This window comes from Homalodisca vitripennis, chromosome 1 (genome assembly GCF_021130785.1).
Source record: "Homalodisca vitripennis isolate AUS2020 chromosome 1, UT_GWSS_2.1, whole genome shotgun sequence".
Classification (NCBI taxonomy): Eukaryota; Metazoa; Arthropoda; class Insecta; order Hemiptera; family Cicadellidae; genus Homalodisca; species Homalodisca vitripennis.
The window spans coordinates 64,144,262-64,168,181 of NC_060207.1; the positions used below are offsets into that span (position 1 = coordinate 64,144,262).

General features: G+C 34.2%; 1 protein-coding gene across 3 annotated transcripts in view; it reads right to left on the reverse strand.

Annotated features, from left to right (window-relative positions):
• Positions 1-1,970: 1,970 nt before the first annotated feature.
• LOC124363256 (WW domain-containing adapter protein with coiled-coil homolog) overlaps positions 1,971-23,920 on the reverse strand; it is a 46,729-nt gene continuing 24,779 nt past the window's right edge. For 2 of the 3 annotated variants that reach the window (XR_006922535.1, XR_006922538.1), the window contains 7 exons: positions 23,139-23,224; positions 18,152-18,350; positions 9,711-9,815; positions 7,452-7,697; positions 6,415-6,566; positions 5,841-5,969; positions 1,971-2,217 (listed from right to left, as the gene is read on the reverse strand). Coding sequence is in view for 1 of the 3 variants with exons in the window: in XM_046818470.1 (XP_046674426.1) it covers positions 5,837-5,969; positions 6,413-6,566; positions 7,452-7,697; positions 9,711-9,815; positions 18,152-18,350; positions 23,139-23,224 (923 nt within the window). In the remaining 2 variants the exon portion in view is untranslated. Of the gene's footprint in view, positions 2,218-5,836; positions 5,970-6,412; positions 6,567-7,451; positions 7,698-9,710; positions 9,816-18,151; positions 18,351-23,138; positions 23,225-23,920 lie in introns of those variants that run through there. The other variant, XM_046818470.1, reaches the window with a different exon arrangement.

The following is a 23,920-nucleotide window of genomic DNA, read 5'->3' on the forward strand; positions in this document are numbered from 1 at the left end:
TATGTAGACGCTGCGGCACTCAAAGGGTTAAAAATAAAAAATTAATTAAAAAAACATTTTCCAGTCGACCAAAATAGTGAATCTAAACCATTGTCGAATTCATCCATTGAAAACACACAAAAATTTCATCAAAATCGGTCCAGTCGTTTATGAGTTCAGTCACATACACACGAACACAAGAAATATATATAATTAATATATATATAAAGATATAACTATAATCTTGTTTATAAGAATACTGATACACTGGGTAATATAAATTAATGCACGATGTTAGGGATTCAGCATTACACACAAACAGCTAATGATGTATAAACTTGTTCAGATCCCCCCACCCCCCCCCCCCCCCACCCCCCCCCCCCCCCACCCCCCCCCCCCCCCACCCCCCCCCCCCCCCACCCCCCCCCCCCCCCACCCCCCCCCCCCCATTTTTTACAATATGCATAGTGTGCCAAAAAAGGTTTTCTACGAATAAGAATGAAAAACTCCTACTTTTACAAAAACTAATTTAATGTCATAGAAAATAGTACAATTTTTCAGTAGAGCACAAGTGGCAAATCGAAATTTGTATTCGCAACTTTATATATTTACAGTGTGATTGAAGTTGATTAAGAATGGGACTTCAAGAAAGGCTAGCTGTTGTTTGCCAGTACTAGTCTTTAATGCAATTACCTTTTTAATGAAATATTTGCTATTGGGTATTAAACTCAAATAGGTCATTATGTATTAGATTATTCAGGATGTGTCACCATTTGATTTGATAACATATAGTTTAACGAACTTTAACACATTATGCACACGATGAAAATATGTAAAGTTGCAATACTAACTTTGATTTGCCTCTTCTGTTCGCCTGCAAAAATTTACTATTGTGTAGAAAAAAACTAAATTAGTTTTTTGTAATAAAGGGATCTATTTATTTAGTTTCATAGATAACCTATTTGGCACATTTTGTACACCTTAAAAGAAGCTTTCCTTTGAAAATTTAATTTTGGACTTAATTTATTTATTTTTATCTTGAAAAACACCTTAAAATTGTTTTAAACAACTATAATCATATAAATTTTAATTTGTATTTTAATATGAATGTCAGCTGTAATGTTCAGATCAAGAGAATAAATAACTTGCAACCAAACGATTTTATCCAAATTTCTTACAAGATACAACTGTACATTATGGTTGCAAGTGATTGTTACTCAGTCAAATAACATATAAAGATTATAAATGTGTAGTCATGTTAATATGTTGTTTATATAACCTCAAAGTAAATTACAAGAAAATCTATTTGGATATCATTAACAATTTTGCAATAAAATGTATGGGTTAACGCTAAACCTGTCACTTTTTATTGTACTGTAATACAAAAGTGGTGAGCACTAATAAACAATTATATAAAGGGGAACTATTGCTGAATAAAAAATGTTGTACAAAGATAGTACTAGCCAACAAAGAAACTAAAGTGTAATGTTTTGAGAGGTTACAACATTGTAAATATGTGAAACTAAGCATCAAGAAATAGGTATGAAATAGGTGCATCACTTTAACACATAGAAGCAATGTGTCGATAAAGACTCAAGTATTATCTATTCTTATTATTATTTCTCTTATTTAACATTAAGACTGTTAAGAGTAAGTAATTAGAAATAATCTTTATTAGTCACCATAAACGCACTATTAAGCATGAAAATAAATAAAGAAATAGAAGTGAACTAAGTCCATTGAGTAACGAGTTTTAGGTGAAAATAATCAGTAACATTGCAATTTGCATGTTGAAAGATTGTTTTAGTGTTTTCACATTGTTTGTGCTTGTTAGGCTACTGTTACATATCACAAATTTATCCACAAGAATACGTCACAACACTGTTTTAGGCTATGTAATTTGTCACGCTATTATTTGAACACAAAACAAAATTACACAATTTACTTTGTAAAACATCATTAATCCCTTAGAAATGAAATAAACATACAAATTCTGTTTAAAATGTAATGTAATTTACTATATTTTTACATGACATAAAATGTTAATATAGATAGATAATTGAATAAGTTTCACATTAATAAGAAATAATGCCAGTTTACACTGTACATGTATATTTGAGTTAAATTCCCATTTATTTACAAAACTTAAAGGTAAACCTACACTAAAACTGGCTATCTCCGATCACATCAAGTTGCCAACTTCCTACCACTTGTTGGAGACGGTGCAAAGAACTTTCCCTGTTGAAAAATATTGTATGTTGTAATATAAAACAAGTAATTGTTGACAGTAAATGTAATTAAAAACGGTAATAATATGTTGAAATGCGTACTTTAAAACATTTCTCCAATTAACAGTGGCCATTAAATAGTAAAAACAAAACAGATAATGAATTCTTATTATACTGAAGGATCACATATTCATTTTAATAATCCCACAGTAACACACAACCTTTTATAACTCTACATGAATTGGATGTAAGCCATTTAAGGTTAAACATTCCGAATCAAGGACATTAACTTATGCAACATATCTGCTTTAATTAGGAGGAATAAGAATTAAATGCCATGAGAAGTTGTTTAGTTATTTAACTTTAGGATGTATCCTCAAGTACATACACCCACACGCACCACAAAGACTGATAATATCAACTGATGAATGAAGAAACGTTTATGACTGATGCTCTTGCAGAAACATATTAATCAAATTATCACTATTCGTTAGGGATAAGGAAGGAGTACGCCACACCATATGTCGTGTAACAGGCTTTGCTTAGGTTCAATGCAGAATTTCAAAGTTTATAGTTCATTTTGTTGTTGACAGATAGAACCACAGACAATCATTTGGAAAACATTTGTACATCCCCTTGCAAACAAGAGAACTTGTGTCAGACTACTGAATAGTAGGCTTCAATAATGCTCAGCCAAATTTTATGGTTGGACATGCAACATCAGAGAACTCATTTAAACATTTTTATTGTTTTGAAAAGAAAAATTGTTTTTTATAAGACCTTAAGTTTTTAGCATTATTTCTGAACATTTTCTCACTTTTGAAATCATTTTTGAGATCTACACAATCATTTTACATAGGAATAGAGGAAAACCAATTGTTTTTAATTAGATTTATTATAGAACAATGATGGTGAAGTAACAATTTAAGTTTTGTGAAAATAACACAAGATATACAGAGTGTCCCATAAGTAACCCGACAAACTTCTCAGGTGTTTCTTATAATCAAAATTATGAAAAGTTACCTTGAAGTTAAAAAACACGAATAAAGTACAAAATAATACAATAATACACATACACTGTATAAACCAAAGCTGATAGACGAGTTACTGCAACAGCTAAATTGTTAGACAGCTGTATAATAATAACTTGTATTCAGGTATTGTTGTAGCAGTGTTGTCTACTCTCGATTTTCAATAAACTAAAAGGATTTCATTCTATTGACACTGTATTTTTAAAATATTGTTTCTCAACCTACAATGTTTTATACTGTAAATGTTTTGTAGCTATTTACTTGACTGAAAAAAAATCATTAAATATTTTGTTTTTACGAAGAATGCTCATTTAATCATCAGATTTTTCATTTTCTGTCTTATTTTTCATATGTATTGATGTATTAAAGCATTACATTTTCTAAACTTTGTGTTTGTTTATTATTAGCCTATTTTACATTAATTCTCTTCAGAATTAAATTCTCTAAACATTGTGGTTAAAAAGTGTATGTGTTTATTACCCATTTAATGAAGTTAACGTACTTCAATTCTAAACTAAGCATGTTTTTCGAGACCAAATTTTGCATATTTTGTCTGATATCTCAGAAATGGGTGGTCTTACAGGTCTGGAACATATTTTATTCAATTTTTCGGTTCATTTGACATAAAATCCAATAAATTTAACAACTATTTTTACACCATAAAAACATCAGATTCGCTTCCTTTCCTAGAAAAGCGGACAAAGTATTTTGCTAGTCGTAGCTCACTGACAAATTGATCCCAGACATATTTTTATATGAACTTTTTCATAATTTTGATGAGAAGAAACCACCTAAGAAGTTTGTTGGGTTACTCACGGGGCACACTGTATTGGTCGATGATTTCCATGATGCAGAGACAAGGGTGTGCTTATACACTGATCAGCAGCACACACAATGTCACTAAGTAAGCAAATACATGCAGGTTATACAGTGTTCTGAACTACTTTTCAACAATAAAATTTTAATACTTTATACTACTATTGTTAATTGAATTCAAATTGTTTTGAAGTAGTTAGTTTTATATAATGAAGTTTATTAAACACTGAACTTGCAATAATAGACTGACAAAACAGAATTTTCTGCTGTGCAATGTAAATATCTACTTTATTTTTACATAGATAAATAGTTCTTTATTTTAGATTTTTCCTTAATTATATAATAATTTGTTCCCAGATTATTGTTATCTAATAAACGAATGTTAGGGAAACGTTTAAATAGTATTAGTAGTAAGCAACTAATTTATTTTTTATAACCCACCAAAATGTTTATTTTACATTAATATTACTAATCCCAATAAAATATAATTTGTAATCTGCGTTTTAAAAATAATTTTGCACTTAATAATTATTTGTACGAACCTAGTTATTAAAGACTCTTGCAGCAATTGGACATTTTTTTTTAATATTGCTAAATGTTAATAAAAACAATACTCTTCCAAAGTGGAGTTGCCTGATGATGAAACCTGGTTTCGAAAGGCCTCGTCTAAAAAATAAACAGTTTGGAAAAGTATTTACCAACTGTATTACTAAATGTTTTTATTAGCATTTAGTAATATCTAGTTATTAAAAATTGTAAATTAAAGGGGGAAAATGCTTTGTGTTGTTCTGATAAATACAGAGCTGTTAAATGAACAGTCATGTTAACAAATGTTTTACATATTAAAATACTTCTAAAAATAAGTTAGTATTGCAATAAAATAGCATACAGAAATTATTTGCTACAATAGAATATTACTGTTTTAGATATTTAAACAATGAACTTTAATCCAAACTACAGGAAAAACTATAGTAAAACAAATACAAAATAATCTTAGCCATACACATATGTACACAAACTAAGTTTTAAGATTGTGCACCTCTTTAGAAAACTTCTTCTGGCCTTCTGTTTTTAGTAAGATTATATTTGTACTGCAGTACTTGTAATGCTATAAAAACATTGAAATTTACTTCACCATAAACGTTTACTAATCTTTAACTGTTTTTACACCTTAACATACAAAAACTATCAAATTATAAAAAAGTATAAATTTGAAATGTACTAGTTTATCTGTAATTTATATTATATCTATATTTATAAGTATATCCAGATTTGGTGTTGTGCTGCAATACTGATGTTGTTAATACTTGTAAAAAAACTTTTTAACATGATGTTGTTATTGATGTTTGTTTGACTGTTTGAATATTAAACCCGTGAATATGTTTCTTTATTTTATACAGAAGTCAAAAGCACACTAAGCTTACTTAACAGCTAGCTGTATGGAAACTTCTTTTTTTTCTAAAACAACTTTTTTTAGCAAAAATCTGTAAACAGTATGTTGATGTTTTATTTATGTAATAAAAATTAGTTTGCACAAAAACAGAACCACAATTAATAAATTATTATACCAAATAAAAACTACTCATGCAATTTAGTACAATACTGCAAAACGCATTAAAGGGAATTTGTACCTTTTGGCAGGAACTGCAACAATGATGAGGCACTAAAATGGTTAATAATTATAGTAGTAGTGACAGGTCAAAATGCATAAACTTGATTCTAACTGCAGTGCAATCCCACACGTTTCAACACAAAATAATACTGAATGAGATGCACCACAACTCACCTTTGTTCTTGTAACGTCGCCTGGATTTCAGTGAGCCTGACGATAGATCGTGCAGACTTGAGATCAGCAGACACTCTAGTACACTGCAAACTGCCTAGATTGTGGACTTCTTCACTTAGTTTTTTGCGCCTGGAAACAAATACAGTGGTTGAATATCAATGTGACAAAAATTAAAAAGCAAAAGAACAGTTATATGTTTAATTATATTTGTTATTACTATATTGTTTAAATAAATCACATTATATTCTTATATCTTACCCTAGGACAGCTGATAAGCTCATGATTGGTTAATTATTTTCAGAGAATAGGTTTTTTTGCTCAATTAAACGTTCCTAATGAAGTGAAAATCGATAACCACAAATGTTGGTGTATTAATAAAATCGAAATTAGAACAATTATACTGATACATATAAAATAGAAAATATACATAATTACAGCATACACATAAAGCTCCCAAAATAATTGTTATCAGTTGGTACAACTAAATAATTTGTTCTTTGTTGTGGTCAAAATCACTTTATCTGAGGACATCCTGTTGGAAGTTTAATTAAAATTTTTTAGATGTCTGGCACACCTGTTTCTCACAGACGTCTGCCGGCCAGCCCCTGACATGGTTAACGAGATCGTCCCGGTAATGGTTGGCTAGCGATGGCGTAAGCGCCGCCAGAGATGACGAACTTACTGCCAGGCTCTGTAGACAGCTCAGGCTGCTGGGGGGACTGCCCACTAAACAGAAACAATAACTAATCAACAGATTCGAAAACAATAAACCAGGATACATATAAAATTTTAATCTACTGAGTCCCGGGTTGTTGCAGTACAGGTACTCTTGCTAACCCGGGTTTTTCCTGGCATTTGATTATTATTGTGCATTACGGTTATTATTTGCTCCTGATATATCATATACTTATAAGATTTATTTTGTATTGTTATAGATGTTTCTGTATTTATATATAGAAAATTTTATTATACATATATATATATATATATAAAATTTAAACCATCTAACTTATTACAAATACTATTTCAACTTGGTTATAAAACTCACCTTAATGGTGTTGTGAATACATAAAGAACCCAAAACTGGTTCGCTCCATTGTAATTGTGTATGATATTTTTAGTGTACTTTAAGGGAAAATAACGGATGGACACGAACATGCTTCAACGACATGCCATTTATTCCCAGACTATGGTTCAAAAATTAACAAAAGGGTCGGCATAGCATCCCATGTACATTGCCTAGGACAGTCGTTCCAAAATGTAAGCCCATGGGCAGTCCCTCTTTCGCTTATTTATAAAATCACTTAATCTATCAATATTGTATTTATTGATATCAATTAAAAATTAAAATCTGTGTTAGCATTGTTGATAAAGCAGCATGCAAGAGCCTGCCAAATTATGAAAGAACTGAATGATGGTAGAAACCTTCCATGAGACCTACTTTTTAACACAAATTAGATTGGATTCTCTGTACCATAAAAATAAGCCATCTCTTATTCTGCAGGTGCAATGGAAAATAAAATACAATCACAACAAGAATACAATCACACAAAAAAAACAGAAGATACAAACATAATTACCACATTGTCTACTTGTGGTAGATGTACTCACATTTCCTGGCATCAACACAGTCTTGACTTTCTGAATGTGTGGGTGTGGGCGGGCCCGGGTCCACAGCTGACGTTGAGTTGACATCAACCTTCAGTGGGACTATCTCGGCAGGAGGTCCGGGTGCATTGGCAGTGGGAGGGTCCACAGGTAACGGAGTTGCTACTGTATGTGCATATGATGCTTCTGATGTTGGCGTGCTGTCACCTGAACATATTTCCATGTCCTGTGTTGTCTGGTTTTCCAAACCTGACCAACATAAACGATATATTTTTCAATCCAACAGGTTCAAAAAATATAAGTTATAATATACTATTTTACATAACAAATAAACAATGCTAAATTTAATACATAAAATAAAAAGAACATCATTATTGAATTAGCATTTCAATCTAATAATTTTTTACAACATGTTTAGAATATTATTTGCTCTATTAGGTGAACACATAATACTCATAAGCACGTGGTTATTCAAAATATGTGGAGAAATATCTTAGGATATGATTCAATACATGAATATAAGCAAAAAAGGATTTTCTGACACCATTTCATTTAACATCTGTATGTCATGGACGCTAAGCCCAAGTTGGCCAGGGGATCATCTCTTTCGTTCTCTTTGATCCCATCATGACCAGGAACCCAGCAAACATTCACATTGTTGATTCTGCCAAGGGAAGCATTCTGCCACAACTTTATAGCAATCCCAGACAAAATTGGAGTTGAACACACATGAGTCCAATGACCTTAATGCTTTCTGGCTTTCTATGGAAATACTAATCGACTTAATCCTATACCACAGACGAAGATTCTCAAGAGCACTTTCCATATGGCTGTGATTTCTGACTGAAAACCTGAGGAAAATCTTTGAGGCATCTGATCAGCGTTCATGTGCAGAGCGTTCCCCTGAATCAGGATGCTAAATTTGCAGTGCCTTCTGCTGCAGCCTGAGGTCTACCCAAACGCTCGCTTCCATGAGAGTGGTAGTAACCACCCTATCCGTGAGTAGAGACCTATTCAGTCACATATTTGACCATCAGTACCACGTCTCGAGACCAAATTGACAATTATTTAAGTACCTATATTGTCAAAAGCTCCTTCAATATCCAGAAAGACAGCTACAGCTACTTCTTTCACAGCTCATAGCAGGGCTGAGTCCAGCATTGTGGGTCAGAGGTTTGTGGTGGACTGATGTTTGGTACGTGAATGATTTAGCCAGTACACAAGGTCGGTCCAACTGATACTTCATCAAATACTTTCATCTGAACTCTATTTAATTAATTTATCCTTTGAAGGGGTAGGGGGAAGCAAGCCTGTGAATACGATGCTACTTTAAAGTAATTTGCAGAGATTCAGGGAAATTAATATATTTAAAATTGGGCTTCTATTAGTTTTATATTTTATACATGACGTGGGTCGATGCTTGTGTAAGCTTTATGGCAAAAATATATTCTTATTCTTATTATATTTCTAACGGAAGTTCTGACATTTTTGGAGGCTCTTTGCAATGCCATGTGTTAAGGACACTAAGTTCAGTAGTTTTTCTTGTTCTTTCTAAGTAGTACGTCTCCTGTGCATCATTCACTTGCAAGAGATTCCCCACAACTGGCATATTCCTGAGAGTCTAGTAGATAATTATCCTGTTCTTTTTCTTCTGAACTTGATTTTTATATTACAACAAAATCGGAGTCTGCATCTGTCATCTATTGTGATCTGCATATCCTGTCATCTTCTGAATGGACACCATGAAATTGTCCACTAAAATGATTACTAAAATTTGGATCACGCGAATCCAAGGTTTTCAGTCATTGATTTAAACAATCCATCACAATGTATCCTTACTCCTAATAAAATGATCATATATGTAATGATGTATACAAGTACTTACAGGCATTTACATTTATATACAGGTACATATAGGGAATGATTCAATGTCAAACAGTAAATGATACAACCAAAAAACACAAACTGAAACTCTCGGTATGTCAGACCGTGTAACGACACATGGAAGCCGAAACCATCAGTCACTGAGACCAACACACTTTTCAATATTGAAGTAAAGAGGAAGATAACAAAAATCAGCATGCATGCTGAGAAGGAGGGGAAAGGAAGGTACTACAAAGGCAAACTATCTAACTTAGACAGTGTTGCCAGTGTTATCTGTGAGACCGGGTTTCGATAATGGTATAAAATTAGAAAATGCCACTACAGAAACAAAACATACACCTAATAATCACTAGTACAGATATTGAGTCCAAGACTTACAATCCACAGCTTCATTCGGCCAATAGCTGGAATCTCTACAAGGTTTGTCCAGCCCCCTAGCACTGCTGCTTTTTAGGTTACTGCGGGAGTTGGAATGTTTATCTTCTGAAAAAGCACAAAATTCACCCACATTTAAACATTATTACTTTCAAATATGATTTAAGATACTAAAATTAAAATACGTATAGATTAATATTAAAAACAGTATACCTTAAACCTAGTATAGACAATGCCATAGCCTCATTTGACACATTATATACCCTCTCACAAACTAACAGTCATAATATACAACCACAAAGGAGATTGTTACAAAGGGACTAACATTGCATTGCAAGCACCTGTATGTTTCACCCAGTCTTCTGGGCCCAATTCTTGAACAACCATCATCTGATGTAAGTGAAGGTGACAGTGTAAAATTCGCCTTACCGATCTGGTTGATAAAGAGCAGCTGCATGTTTCCACACAGAGCATGATGGGGATTGTATATTTAATAAACCCTCTCACTGCCACAATATTTTCTGATATCCTCACACTGTTTGGTCGCCCATCTGGTTTTATAGGAACTGTAGATCCTGTTGCCCGTACATTTGTAATCCATTTCCTTATGGTTTATGCTTCAGGAATACTGTCATGACGAGTCAAACCAAACAGCCTATGAAATGCCCTCTGCGTTACTACACGATTTATAAAAAAGTTTCTACAACACAATGCTCAAATGCTCGCTACTCCACTGCATGGTGACAACTAAAACGGCATCTCCCCCCTCACCAAACGCCACTACTCTCACTCCACTAACCGACCTGCGCGCTCTTCAGTGACTGATTGAAACTAGGGAGTCCCATTCTGCCCTGTAAAATTGATTAGATGAAACAATTTTACTTGTATTTTCATTTTATAACATACATTTAATTTTTGATATTATTTCCTATGATAAAAATCCAACCCAAACAGAAATCATGTAAGATACATGTTTATTAGAGAAATCAGGAATCTTTTGACTTATAGTTTATTAATTTAACCCTTTTGAGTGCCGCATCACTAATTTTGATCCTTATATCGATAATATTTTATATAGTACAAGGTTATTTTGGCCAAATACCAGATAGTTGTATTTAATAGGTTCCAAACTATCGATAAATAGACTTTTGTGTTGTTTCCTTACTCTTTGATCTGCAAAACGTGTTGTTTGGGTACTTTGGTATTATCAAGAGGTCACAATTTTTAGAAGGGTTTTCCTTATCGGGGACAAAAATAAATTACAGTATTGAAAAGAACAGACTTTAATTTGAAATTTACAAGTCATTATGCCAATCCTTATAAACAAAAACTAAAAGAATAACAATTTATTATTCTAAAGTATTCACAGGTGATGGCGATTTGTGCTCCTAGGCCTATTTGCAAGCGATTTGGTAATAGGAAGTATGACTCAACGAGTATTTTTATATTCATTATGGAAGAAGGAAAGTATTAGGAACAAATAATTAACTTTATTTTGGTTCCCAATAAGGAAAACTCGTCCAAAAACAGTAGGCTGCGATAATACCTAAGTACCTATGCAACGATTTTGTCTTCCAGTCACAACATAGCGGAGGAGTATCGTGTTGCATAATGGCCATTCTCATTGTTTATGTGCCATAACCAAGCATTTGGGTAAATACAAACTAAAATAAACTTATACAGTGTTTTACCATATTTCTTTATTAAAGTAATGTAATGATTTGAGTTGTGTCCAAGCAAAAAAGAACGTGAGTTTTCAATGTAAATATAATAGGGTTATTTTGGTTTTTACAAAGTTGCTGACAACCACACAAAAGAAATGTAAGCAAGTTATTTGTCTCTACAATATTACTCATCATATTTATTTGTGTTATTTTAATGTTTTATTTTATGTATTGTGGAAAAGTACACCATTACTATATAATTTCTAAACTTTGATAAAGGAAGAATAATTTATAAAATTTTGGTATTGGGAAGCATTTTGTTTTTACGTATAATGGTATGTTTGTTTTAATTGTAGAAACATGGATTTTATTTAGAATTTTATGGCCTTTATCATGGCCATAAGAACAATGTTAAACTTCATGCACTTTTATGCCCTTGTTTTGATTTATATGGGAGATGTTTCATTTTAAAGAGATAATTATTACGTATCCAAAAGCTTTTTAGTATTTATTGTAAAGTGTACATTTTAAATATGAAACTATGATGTACAATAATATTTGAGATTTTTTCTGAATAACCTATAATATTTAAAAACAAAAAAATGTATTTAAGTGCATGAAGTTAACATTGTTCTTATGGGCCCAACAATCCAGGTGTGGTCACCAGTACAGACTCTAAAGTTACGTTGTTAGTTTAAAGTTAGCATCAGTAGGTTCACCCGAAGAACCATTCCACAGCCCTTACTCTACAGTGGGGGTGTCAACATGTGCTAAAATAAACAATTCATGTCTATAAATTCATAACGATGTTCACATACTATATGCAAACTGTGTTGTGTTTGTATTTAGCCCTGTCAAAGCCAATTAAGACTTAATAAAAATTATTCTCATGAAAAATTTGTATGATTGAAGAAGAAAATGCTTCTTTGAGTCTAAGTACAAAATAAATGTTATTCAGCATTATTTTATTGTAAGAAAACATTTAAATTTAACAATTTCCTTATATGACATTTCAATAAGATAATAAATTTGATTTATGATACAAACAAGACAAAAGTACAATTCCAATGTGGCCTAACTTGAAGTTGAAACAATGATTTTCATGATCTAACAAAATGAAAGTAGTAGTGACGATAAGATTCAAGATATTTTATTGTCATTAAGCAATTTACATGCAATAGACAAAGTCATAGCAGCAATATTTAACTGTTTACCCTAAAACAATAGTATATTTAAAAGCATAAATAAATAATTAATTAAAATTCATAACTAAAACTTAATAAATAAACATGACACATACAAACTAAGTATAAATAGTAAATAAAAATTATAAAATAATTAAAAAATCAGGGTATTAATATCACATGTTAAATATTCGTCAACAGAGTAGAAAGCATTCATTTTTAACCATTTACTTAACACTAACTTAAATCTATTCATTTCTACACTAAAAGCTCTCTGAGGTAGTTTATTAAATAATTTAATCTTCATGAAGATGTGGCTACTTTTTTATTTTTCCAACCTTACTGAAACTTGATTAAGTAAGTAGTTATTCCTTGTATTGAGGGTATGAATATCTTGCCTAAACTTAAAATGGTACAAATTTTCTATAACACTAACTAAACAAGAATAAATATACATACTAGGAAATGTCATTATTTGAAGTTCTTTAAAAATGGGCAAACATGACTCTCTTTCTGGTATAGATTTAATTGTCCTTAGAGCTTTCTTTTGCCAAATAAAAATTCTATCTGCATGACTGCTATTACCCCAAAGTGTAATTCCATACAGAAGATGAGAATTAAAAAAGGCATAGTAGGCTGTAATCAACATGGACAAGTTAACAAAATGTTTTAGTTTTCTTAAAAGGTAGATAACCCTAGATAACTTTTTACAGATACTATTAATATGTGAGCTCCAACTTAACCTGCTGTCCAGATGAATGCCAAGTAATTTAACAGGCTTACTACTTTGAACTACTTCCCAATTCAGAGAGAAAATTATTTATTCAGTTTTACTATTATTTACCATCAATCCATTTGATTGAAACCATTCCAGAGCCATACCCATAGGATTATTTTGTTTAGTTATCAAATTATCTAAAGTTTTGTCACAGTTTAAAAGTGTTGTATCATCCGCATACAATACAGTTGGACTTGGCATGTTAAATGATAAATCGTTCACAGCAACTATAAAAAGGAAAGGTCCTAATACTGATCCTTGTGCATGGACTGATCCTTGTGATTAAGTGTCAAGTGCTGGAGTTTAAATATATAACAATTTATATAAACAAATATTTTTGCTTATTTTATAACAAACATTAACTTTAATATGTACAGTAATCCATTGAAAATACTACATGTTTATTATTACAGTCACTACAAAAATTATATAGATGTTACTTTCTCCTATAATGTACAAAAAATGTTCAGGCTGTCACCACGGTAGGGATCTGTGGCTCCAACCAAGAGGTCACGAGTTCACTTACTTGGAGTCATAAAAAATGTACAAATGGGTTTGGACAGTTTTCCTTTAACATTAGGATGTAAATTAACCCTTTGAGTGCCAAGTATTTATTGAGTGGGTATACTGAAAAGTGCCAGGTATTTTTCTAGTGCGTGTACCTAAAAGTGCCAGGTATTTTTCTAGTGCGTGTACCTAAAAGTGGCAGCCCTTTTGAAGGCATTTTGCAAGGTTTTAGTAAAAAATTCACAGTTTGATTATTTAATAAGCTATCAACATGATTCTTCTTTATTTTTCTCTGAAAACTCTGTTTAATTAACATAAAATAACAAAGTTACCATAACACTAAATTTAGGAATACCAAAAATGGACTTACCTAAAAAAAATTCAAACATTTTTTAAATTTCATTTTTCAACCAAATTATTATGACCAAAAAAATTCATATCCTTTTCTTAGTCCATATCACTAGAAAATGTATGCAATTGTCTGTAAGTCTTGAAAAATTTATATTATTATCTTCAATAATGAGTGAGTTATACAACTTTTAAGAAACTATTGTCACATTGTTTCCGGTAGCTATGGCTACCAAAAATGTTTATATGTGAGTTTCATAATTCAAAGTTTGTAAAATAAACACAAAAACTATACAAACACACTTAAGTTTAATGAAAATTCCTTTGAAAGTACATATATACACACAAAAATCCACAAGAAATATTTAAAACTCGACCTAACCAGTGTTTTTAGCAATGGTGTTTAGGGAGGCATTTTGAATGTAAGCCTTTCTTACACTTTACACACATGAATGATGATTTTTTTCGCTTGCCACCTGCCTGTGTGCTTTCTCTGCTGCAGATGCAGCAATTTTTTTCTCTGTTATCAGGAATTTTTCAATGAGACCATAAATAATACCTGTATCTCCACCAGCACCAACCCTGCTAATGCGCATTGGAGTAATGTTCGCCAAATCTAAAACATTGGGCCGGTTTTCATGCAATGCAAGCCAATCCTTTGCTAAGTCCTCTACAACTGATATGGTATAATGTAATCTGTTTAAAGGATTGTCTGCCAACTTTTGTCGTCCGGTAAAATTGGACGTTAGCACTCAAAGGGTTAAAACATTCCTGGTGTAGACCTCCTTCAAAAAAAAAAAAACAAACTATTAATCCTATTTGAAATATATGATTCATACATCATCTGTTATATGTTCTTCGCCATTGCAAGTGGGGTAAAATACCTTAGCACTTCACACCCAGTGGCTGGACTTATTTGCAGTGGCAGATGTGCAAACTGCAGTGTGTACAGTTTACTCATGGCAATTTTTTATTGTTTTAATTGCTATTCTAAAATGTATTTATATATATATATATATATATATATATACATAGTTTTTATATATTTTTATATAGCTTACACACTTCTTAGATAAATAAATCTTAATTAATAAATAAGAAACCATAATATTTTACTCACATTTATTTGAAGTTCTGAAGTAAACAAAACACATGACCGACCACCATTTGCAAACTAAAACTAATGTATCAGAGCTCATTCTACTGGATTTTATTTTATTACTCTGAAAACAACAAAATACCAAACCTGGCTGAGAGCATTCCAACTGATTCTAGCGAAAATGCCATGAAATACAATAGTTATTGCTTAAAGTTGACCAGCAGGACACACACACACACACACACACACACACACTCTCTGTGGCTTTCACCCACAATGGATTAACTAGTTGAAATATGCATGTGTTTGTAAAAGGTAAATAAATATTTATGGAATGTTGAGAGACCAGATTAATTAACATAATGTACTACGGTAAGAAGGGTTGAATCAATGTAAATGTTAAGTTTAGCTCCAGTTTAAGACGCTGCACTAAGAGGAAGGTGAACTGGAGTTTAACACATTCACTGCGGGTGACGAGCATGCTCGTCAAGCGAAAGTGGCACGCCGGGCGGTGGACGGGCGAGCTCGGCATACGGCAACTGCTTTCATATTGCCTCAGTGTGAGCTGAGCAGTTGCCTGGGAAGGCTGTAACACTCATAGCGAGGTGTGCCTGTTTCGGTGAGTCAGTTGGTGCAATTCGTCGCCGGTTCGCCATTTTCGTTTCTTGTATATGCTTTGCGATATTGTGTGAGTGGATTATAGTGTCTGTTGACTGTGTAAGTGTTTATACTCATAATGGAGGAAGACGATAATGTTATTGACGATAATTTTTCATCTGATGAAGACAATGAGTCGAGTTCAAACAGTTCTAGGGACGGTGAAGGTGGCGTCCCCCACCCCCAGTGGGCCGGCATGGCCAGCAACATGGCTGGTTTATGTGACCTGCCGTTCACTGGTCAACCTGGCTTGCTCGTTCCCATTCCAGTTGTCAATAAACCAATTGACTGGTTCAATCTCCTTCTTGACACCATGTTTTTAGAGAATATCATTAGACAAACCAACCTGTATGCCCTGGAACTATTTTGTGGCCCCCCACCACTACTCCCACATCTCACATAACCAAATGGAAGGACTTAGTGATGGCCAAACTAAAACATTCTCAGGCCTTCTACTGTTGACTGGTAACGTCAGACTGAATCGATTGAACGACTATTGGAAAACTCTTCAGTTGTTGAACTTTCTTATGTTCAAGGAGTACATATCTCGAGATCGATTTCTTGGCATTTTGAGATGTCTGAATTATTCAAGAGTTGATACCCCTGATCACCCAGAACCTGCTAACGACCAGTCTTTTAAAATTCGAAATATTTTTATTTCAACAATAAGATGCGACAGATCTATTATCCTGACAATCGACGAAGAGATGGTACTGTGGCATGGTAGACTGGTCTTCCGCCAGTATGTAAAGGGCAAGCGCCCCAAATATGGAATCAAAATTTATTCCCTGAATGAACCCGGGGGACTCATGCTGCCCTTCCATGTTTACACAGGGAGCCACGACTCTTGTAGTGGCAAAGGTCATACCGTCAAAGTCGTCATGAAGCTGATGAGTGACTTCCTGGGGAAAGGCCATTCCCTGTTCATGGATAATTTTTATAATAGTTTTGTCTTATCATCCAAACTTCTATGTCACTCAACCTACACTACCGGCACCCTACGCATCGACAGACTCCATACACCTCCAGCAGTGAAAGCAAAGGCATTGGGCAAAGGTGAAACGATAGCAAACTATGGCCACGGACGGTGACCTACATCTCCACACAATATGACAAAGAGATGGTCCAAACCACCATCAGGAGAAACGAAAAACGAACGCTGCCAAAACCAATAATGTACTACAACTCTCACATGAAGGGGACTGACCGCTTGGACTAAATGGTATCTTATTACCCCTGTGAGCGCAAGACCCTGCGATGGCACAAGAAAATTTTTTTGCACTTTCTCCAGGTTGTTGTAATAAATTCTGTTTACCCGTACAACATGTACAACTCAGATAGACTGTCCCTGTATGACTTCTGAGTTCGTGTTCTTGAAGACCTGCTCCCTCCAAAGGAAGCCTCACTGCTCATCACACCAACGCGCAACAGCATGCATCGTCTCTCCAAACTAACGAAGCGCAAAGGAAATGGCAAGTCAGTTACACGGAGGTGCCGCGTTTGCTACCAATAAGGCAAGCGTAAGGAAACAGTCTACTATTGTGCAGTGTGCCCTGATGAACCAGGTCTGTGTGAACTCAGTTGCTTTGATAAGTATCACGAGGACAAATAAGTAGTTTTTAAGTCTTGGCGGTGGGTGGGGATGTATATAGTTTTTTTTTTTTTTTTTTTACTCGAGGAGGGGGACTGTTAACTGTTTTTGATGTTGTATATTTTTCAAACTAATATGTAATATATCCGTGTAATTGATGTACTATCCACGTGTCATTCATGTACTATATACGTGTAATTCGCGAGTGTTTGTGTCGAAACCTAGTGCGCTGTGAGCACATACAACACGGGGACCGGCACCCAGTGTGGGTGACGAGCAGACTCGGCACGGACATGACGTCACCCGTTCTGGCCAATGAAGCTTCCAGGATACCTTGGACAACCCTTTTGGCCATCCTGACTCCGTTTTGGGTAAGTAAAAAACAAACGAAAATTCCCGCATTTTCTATCGCCAGTAATTTTGTCATCCATAGAGAATGTGTTTAACTAAACATTGACATTAATTAACAGTTACCGTAGTTTTACAACTCATGTAATATAATAATACAAAGTAAACAGTGACAAAATTCCAAAGTACCCAATTGTCTGTTGCTACTGGATCCCAATCCATTAACTAAATGAAAACCAGAAAAAAAGGTATTACGGTATTACAGTACCTGTCCTACTGGAGCCACTGTTGTATGTAGGAGTCAGGGGGTGAGCCGGGACCGGCCGGCTGCGTTCCACCCATTCTCTGGGCTTCTCCCATTGTGACACCTCCGTCTTGCAGTTATAATAGTACTTCTTGCCTGACGAACTGAGGTGCTCTGACCAGTCTCCTACCCGTAACACCCTATCCCGCTCCTCCCTCTTATCCTAGGAAATTCAATTTCAACACACTTAATCAACTAAAATCTTCTAAAAAAAAAAAAAAAAACATTTAAATATTAATACTATAAAAGGCCTTTAAAATCAAAGATTTCTTATTAATAATTCCAACATACCTCATTCAACCTGGAACTAAAGACCTTGATTTTGAAAAATTTCACATTACACATCCTGCTGCTCCTGAATGATAATAACTTTATCCAACTCATATTGATTTTTAATTATTGATCTTAAAATATAATTTATTTTGATTATTTTATAGCTTAAAGAGGTTGTCATCAATACAGAAAGATCATCCACTAAAACATTTAACATTAAAATGTTATTGTTCTTTTCATTTTTTTGGTATTTACTTGTTTCTAAAATTTCTAAATTTAATTTATTACAATTAGTTTTATTTCTTCTAAAATCCGTTCCAATTATCGGCACCATAATGGCTAGGGTCTACGCACAGGCTTACTTGTCCATGTAGACCATAATTTCCCTAAAGAAACTATACGAGGGGGTACCCTAAAAGTTCCTGGAATAGCTCTGCCGTAGGCGGAGCTTGCATAGTACAAATTCTCGCCGCTTGGTGCTGCTCTTGTAGTGCTGCTCTTTGCTAGCTGAGTGCTGCCTGTTGCATTGACCTGATGTGTTCTGTCCCCGTGCAGTAAATGTTTTGTGATTGTGCTGTTTTTTACGATGGCAAGTTTGAGTGAACAGCGTGCAGCTGTGAAATGTTTTTTCTGCTTGGCAAAAATGCCACTGAAACAGTTGAAATTTTGAAGACAGCCTACAAAGACGATGCTATGGGGTAAACCCAAGTGTACGAATGATTTTCTCGGTTTAAAAATGGTGACATGTCAATTCAGGACAAACCTCGTTCTGGACAACCATCGACTTCCTGAACAGACGAAAATCTTGTGAAAGTGAAAGAAGTTTTGCTTGTGGACTGACGACAAACTATCGAGCTAATATCAGAGGCTACTGGGCTGTCATGGAGCTCAGTTCAACGGATTTTAACTGAAGACTTGAACATGAAAAGGGTTGCTGCCAAGTTTGTGCCTCGTGCTCTCACTGACTTTCAAAAGGAAAGTAGAATTGGAGCCTGCCGTGATTTGAAGCAGCAACTTGAAGCCGATCCAGATTTCTTGTCAAAAATAATTACAGGTGACGGATCTTGGTGCTATGGGTACGACCCAGAAACCAAACAACAATCCAGCCAATGGAAGACGGCATCACCACCCAGACCAAAAAAATGCTGTCAAGTCAGATCGAGTGTCAAAACAATGCTCATTTGTTTTTTGATGTAAAGGGGATTGTCCATTCAGAATTCGTTCCACCAGGCCAGACAGTAAATCAAGTGTTTGTTTTATTTTGAAGTCTTAAGAAGAGTACGGAAGAGCATTCGTCACAAAAGACCTGATTTGTGGCAAACAAGGGACTGGTTTTTTCACCATGACAACGTGCCTGTGCACACAGCAATATCTGTCACCCAGTTTTTGGCCAAAAATGACATGGTTTCACCAGATCTGGCTCCGTGCGACTTCATTTTATTCCCACGAATGAAAAGGGGCATGAAAGGACTCCGATTTGACAGCGTGGATGACGTCAAGAAAAAAACAACGGAGGAACTGGCAGCCATCACTGACGAGGAGTACAAAACATGTTTCGAACAGTGGAAACAACGATGGGATAAGAGTATAAAGTGCAATGGAGAATACTTTGAAGGTGATAAGTTTGTTTTGTAAAAAAAAACATATATATATATATATATTTAAAACAAAATTCCGGTTTTTTTGGGTACCCCCTCGTATATATTACATATACTATTTTCTGTTTTTCAGATATAATTAATACCTTCTTTATGTATACATCTAGAGTCCTAGAGTCCTGATTTAAATTTTATATTGCAAAAATAAAATAAATCGTAAAAAACAGGATATATTTATTTCAAATTAGTTTAGTGTTGATTTTGAACTATTTTGGCCTAATTTATTAAAAATTTTAAATCCATCAATCACATAATGCTAAACAAAATAAAATAATGCACTAATTACACAGTAATATATAGTCTTGACACAGATGTTTGGTTGCCATTTTGAAATAAATGAAGATAGTACAGTTTTATATTCACCAATAAGCTTTAACCCTCACAATATTAAAACTTGTGTATAATGGCAAAAAGTAACTTTTTATACTTTTCAAAAAATGTGTTATGGAATTTATTTAATTGCTGCAGTATACTTCATTTCATTCTACATAAGAAAATGTGCAGTATAACTTATATTCATGTAAAATTATATTAGCAAGCAATATAAACCCTATTTTCATAATTTATGCATATAACTGCTTTTTGTATATACCTGTCTTATGGTTTCATACATAAGTTTATGTTTTTCTGAAACTAGTCAGAAATTTGGCACAGAATAGCTATCTCACATTTACATTTTTCTCACAATAATTTGATTTCATAAGCATGCCCCCAAGTTTTAGAAATGTTTTTGCAGAGTTTGAATCTCATTAAAAAAATGTAAACATTTCTTATGACCTACTTTAAATAACAAACATTATTCCTTAATTCTGAACAAAAATATACATTTATATATGAGGTGTGTCCAAAAAGTATCCGACCTTGACGTCTGACCCACTTCCAGAAACACTCCTTAAATTCATTTTGCGAAATGACTAACAGGTCCTTCGTCGCATTTTGTTTTATTTGTTCACATCGCCAAATCTTTTTCCTTTCAAAGAAATTTTTAATTTCAGAAATAGCCAGAAGTCATAAGGAGCTATGTCAGGACTGTAGGGAGGCTGTCATAGTTGGCTGATGTCGTGTTTGACCAAAAAACGCTGAATAAGATTTGAGGAATGAGCTGGCACGTTGTCGTGGTGCAGGATCCAGTCACGGCTTGTCCACAGTTCAGGTAATTTGCTTCGCACTGCATCTCGTAGCCGCCTTAGAACCTCAAGATAATACTCCTTATTCACTGTATGGCCTCTTGGAGCATATTCGTGATGAACAACGCCGTCCTGGTAAAAAAAAACCGTCAGCATTGTCTTGACATTGCTTTGTCTTGCTTTTTTCGGCCGTTGCTCTTCACGAGGTTTCCACTGTGAAGATTGAGTCTTTGTTTCAGGTTCGTAGCCATAAACCCATGACTCATCACCAGTAATAACTTTTTTAAATAGCCCTGGGTCATTTTTTATAAAATCCAGATTGTCCTGTGCGATTTCAAGTCGACAGTTCTTTTAGTCTTCTGTCAGCAGCCAAGGAACAAATTTTCCCGAAACACGGTTCATTTTTAAATCTTCATGTAAAATGTTACAAACTGACGATTTTGGTATTCCTAAATCTTCTTCCAGCTCTCGGACAGTCAATCGACGGTTTTCATTAATTGCTGCACGAACACGTTCAACATTTTCAGTGTTTCTGGCCGTTGAAGGCCTGCCAGATCGGTCATCACTCTCTACTGATATGCGGCCATTTTTAAACTGCCTAAACTACTCTTTTAATTGTGTATCGCCCATAGACACGTCACCATAAACTTTCTGTATCATAGTAATCGTCTCTGATGCTGAATGGCCAAGTTTTTGGCAAAATTTAATGCAAATGCGCTGCTCAACACGTTCAGTCATATTGAAATGCGACGCACATACACGGCAGTACTGGACGGAACAGAGCACTGTGACTCACTGAGTGGCGGATCGTATTCAATGCCTAATATGGGAAGGAGTAAGCTCGCCCCTCCCCTCCAATAACCGGTTCGAGTCGGTCGGTTACGCCGCGGCCGCCTACTGGTCAGCAGTCGGATACTTTTTGGACAGACCTCGTATATGTTGCTCCTAACTTACATTTTTAATAAACTTGTTTAAACCCTGTATGAAGCTCTAAAACAAAACAACACTATAGGATGAAATAACAGCCAGATTTAGAGTTAAAATGTACCACATTACACTTTTATATATTTGAGAACTGAATATCCAATCTCAGTCCTACAGATTGTTACCACACTCTGAATTTAAATATTTATGAAAATATTTTTAAACTGTTCTCAGGATTTGATTTTGTGGGATAGCCGTTTAGTTCACTATTCTACGATAATTCATTCTCTCAAAATCTATTTAAGAAAACCGTGTTAGATCAAATAACGGGTAAAAACCAATGGTTGATTAAACTTGTGAGTTAATTTTATTCAATATCAGCACTTGTTTACTAAAATTTAATCTCGAACAAAATTTGTCTCTGCCTTCTATGAAAATTTAAAATACTGTAAATGTATATACATGCTAAATATGTAATCGCATATTCAATAAATATTGAATCGCAAAAAGTACTTGCTCCCGTAGTGAGAGATCTGGGTTCGAGTCCCGGTGGAGCAAGCACTTTTTGCGATTCAATATTTATTGAAATTAAATTAGGCTATTGCCACTTATACAAATTTAATGAATGTAAACAGAAGTCATTTGACAGGTATTTGGTCTTCCGATCATATGTTAGTTTGATTATTTAAACACATATGTGAAAGAAACGGTCAATTACAAAATAATTGAATAGTAAAAAGGGAGGGCTATGTGGTGTAATGGTAGCACATTCACCCGGCAAGTGAGAGATCCGGGTTCGGATGTATAATATATATACATTAAATTTGTATAAGTGGCAATAGCCTAATTTAATTTAAATGAATATTGAATCGCAAAAAGTACTTGCTCCGCCGGGACTCGAACCCGGATCTCTATATATATATATATATATATATACACAACGATAAATTTATTATTGTAATGAGTTACCTCTGAACTATTCCTGTCATGATTAGTTCTGTGCTCGGAATCTCTGCTTTCTCTCGCACGTTTGTCCTTTGGAGACCTAACACAATCTGAAAGAAGAAACTAATTTCAACCTGAGGATTAAAAAAAGACTGTCAGCAGAAGATCAATGTGTTAACAGAATTGTGGCTGGCAGTTCGAGTGTAACTCTGAAACTATGAGATACCACCAGACAGTGCATACTGCAATAGTTTATCATTCTTACCTGATTGCCCTTGAATCTCTCAGTACCTGTCAGCAACTTAGTTTGATCCTTGGAATTTTAAGGCAGCTGTAATTCGCTTCAAGATGACAAATGTTTAGGACCTTGCATTTCTCTGTTACTCAAAAAAAACCATTGATTGGGTGCATGCTACGATCCAAGAGGATCGCCACTGCACTTATTTATTGGTTCAAGCTTCCCAAGAGATTAATTCCCCAGCAGTGCAAATAATATTACATGACTTGAAATCAGAAAAACCTGTTCTCAATGGGTTTGATATGAGCATAAAGCTGAGCATGTGAGAATCTGCCAACAGATTCTCCAACTGCTTAACCCATTGCGGATCGTATTGTTTTGGCGTGCGGGCACGAATTAATTTACGGTCAGCGGCCGAACGAACAGCAATAGTGCACCACATCGTATTGCTCGTTATTGTATACTCACTTTATATCTACGTTGAACTGGATTCAGGTTTATAAAAATATCTTCATCTATATTCTTGAAAACAAAATAATTAAATACAATATATATTTATATATATTCA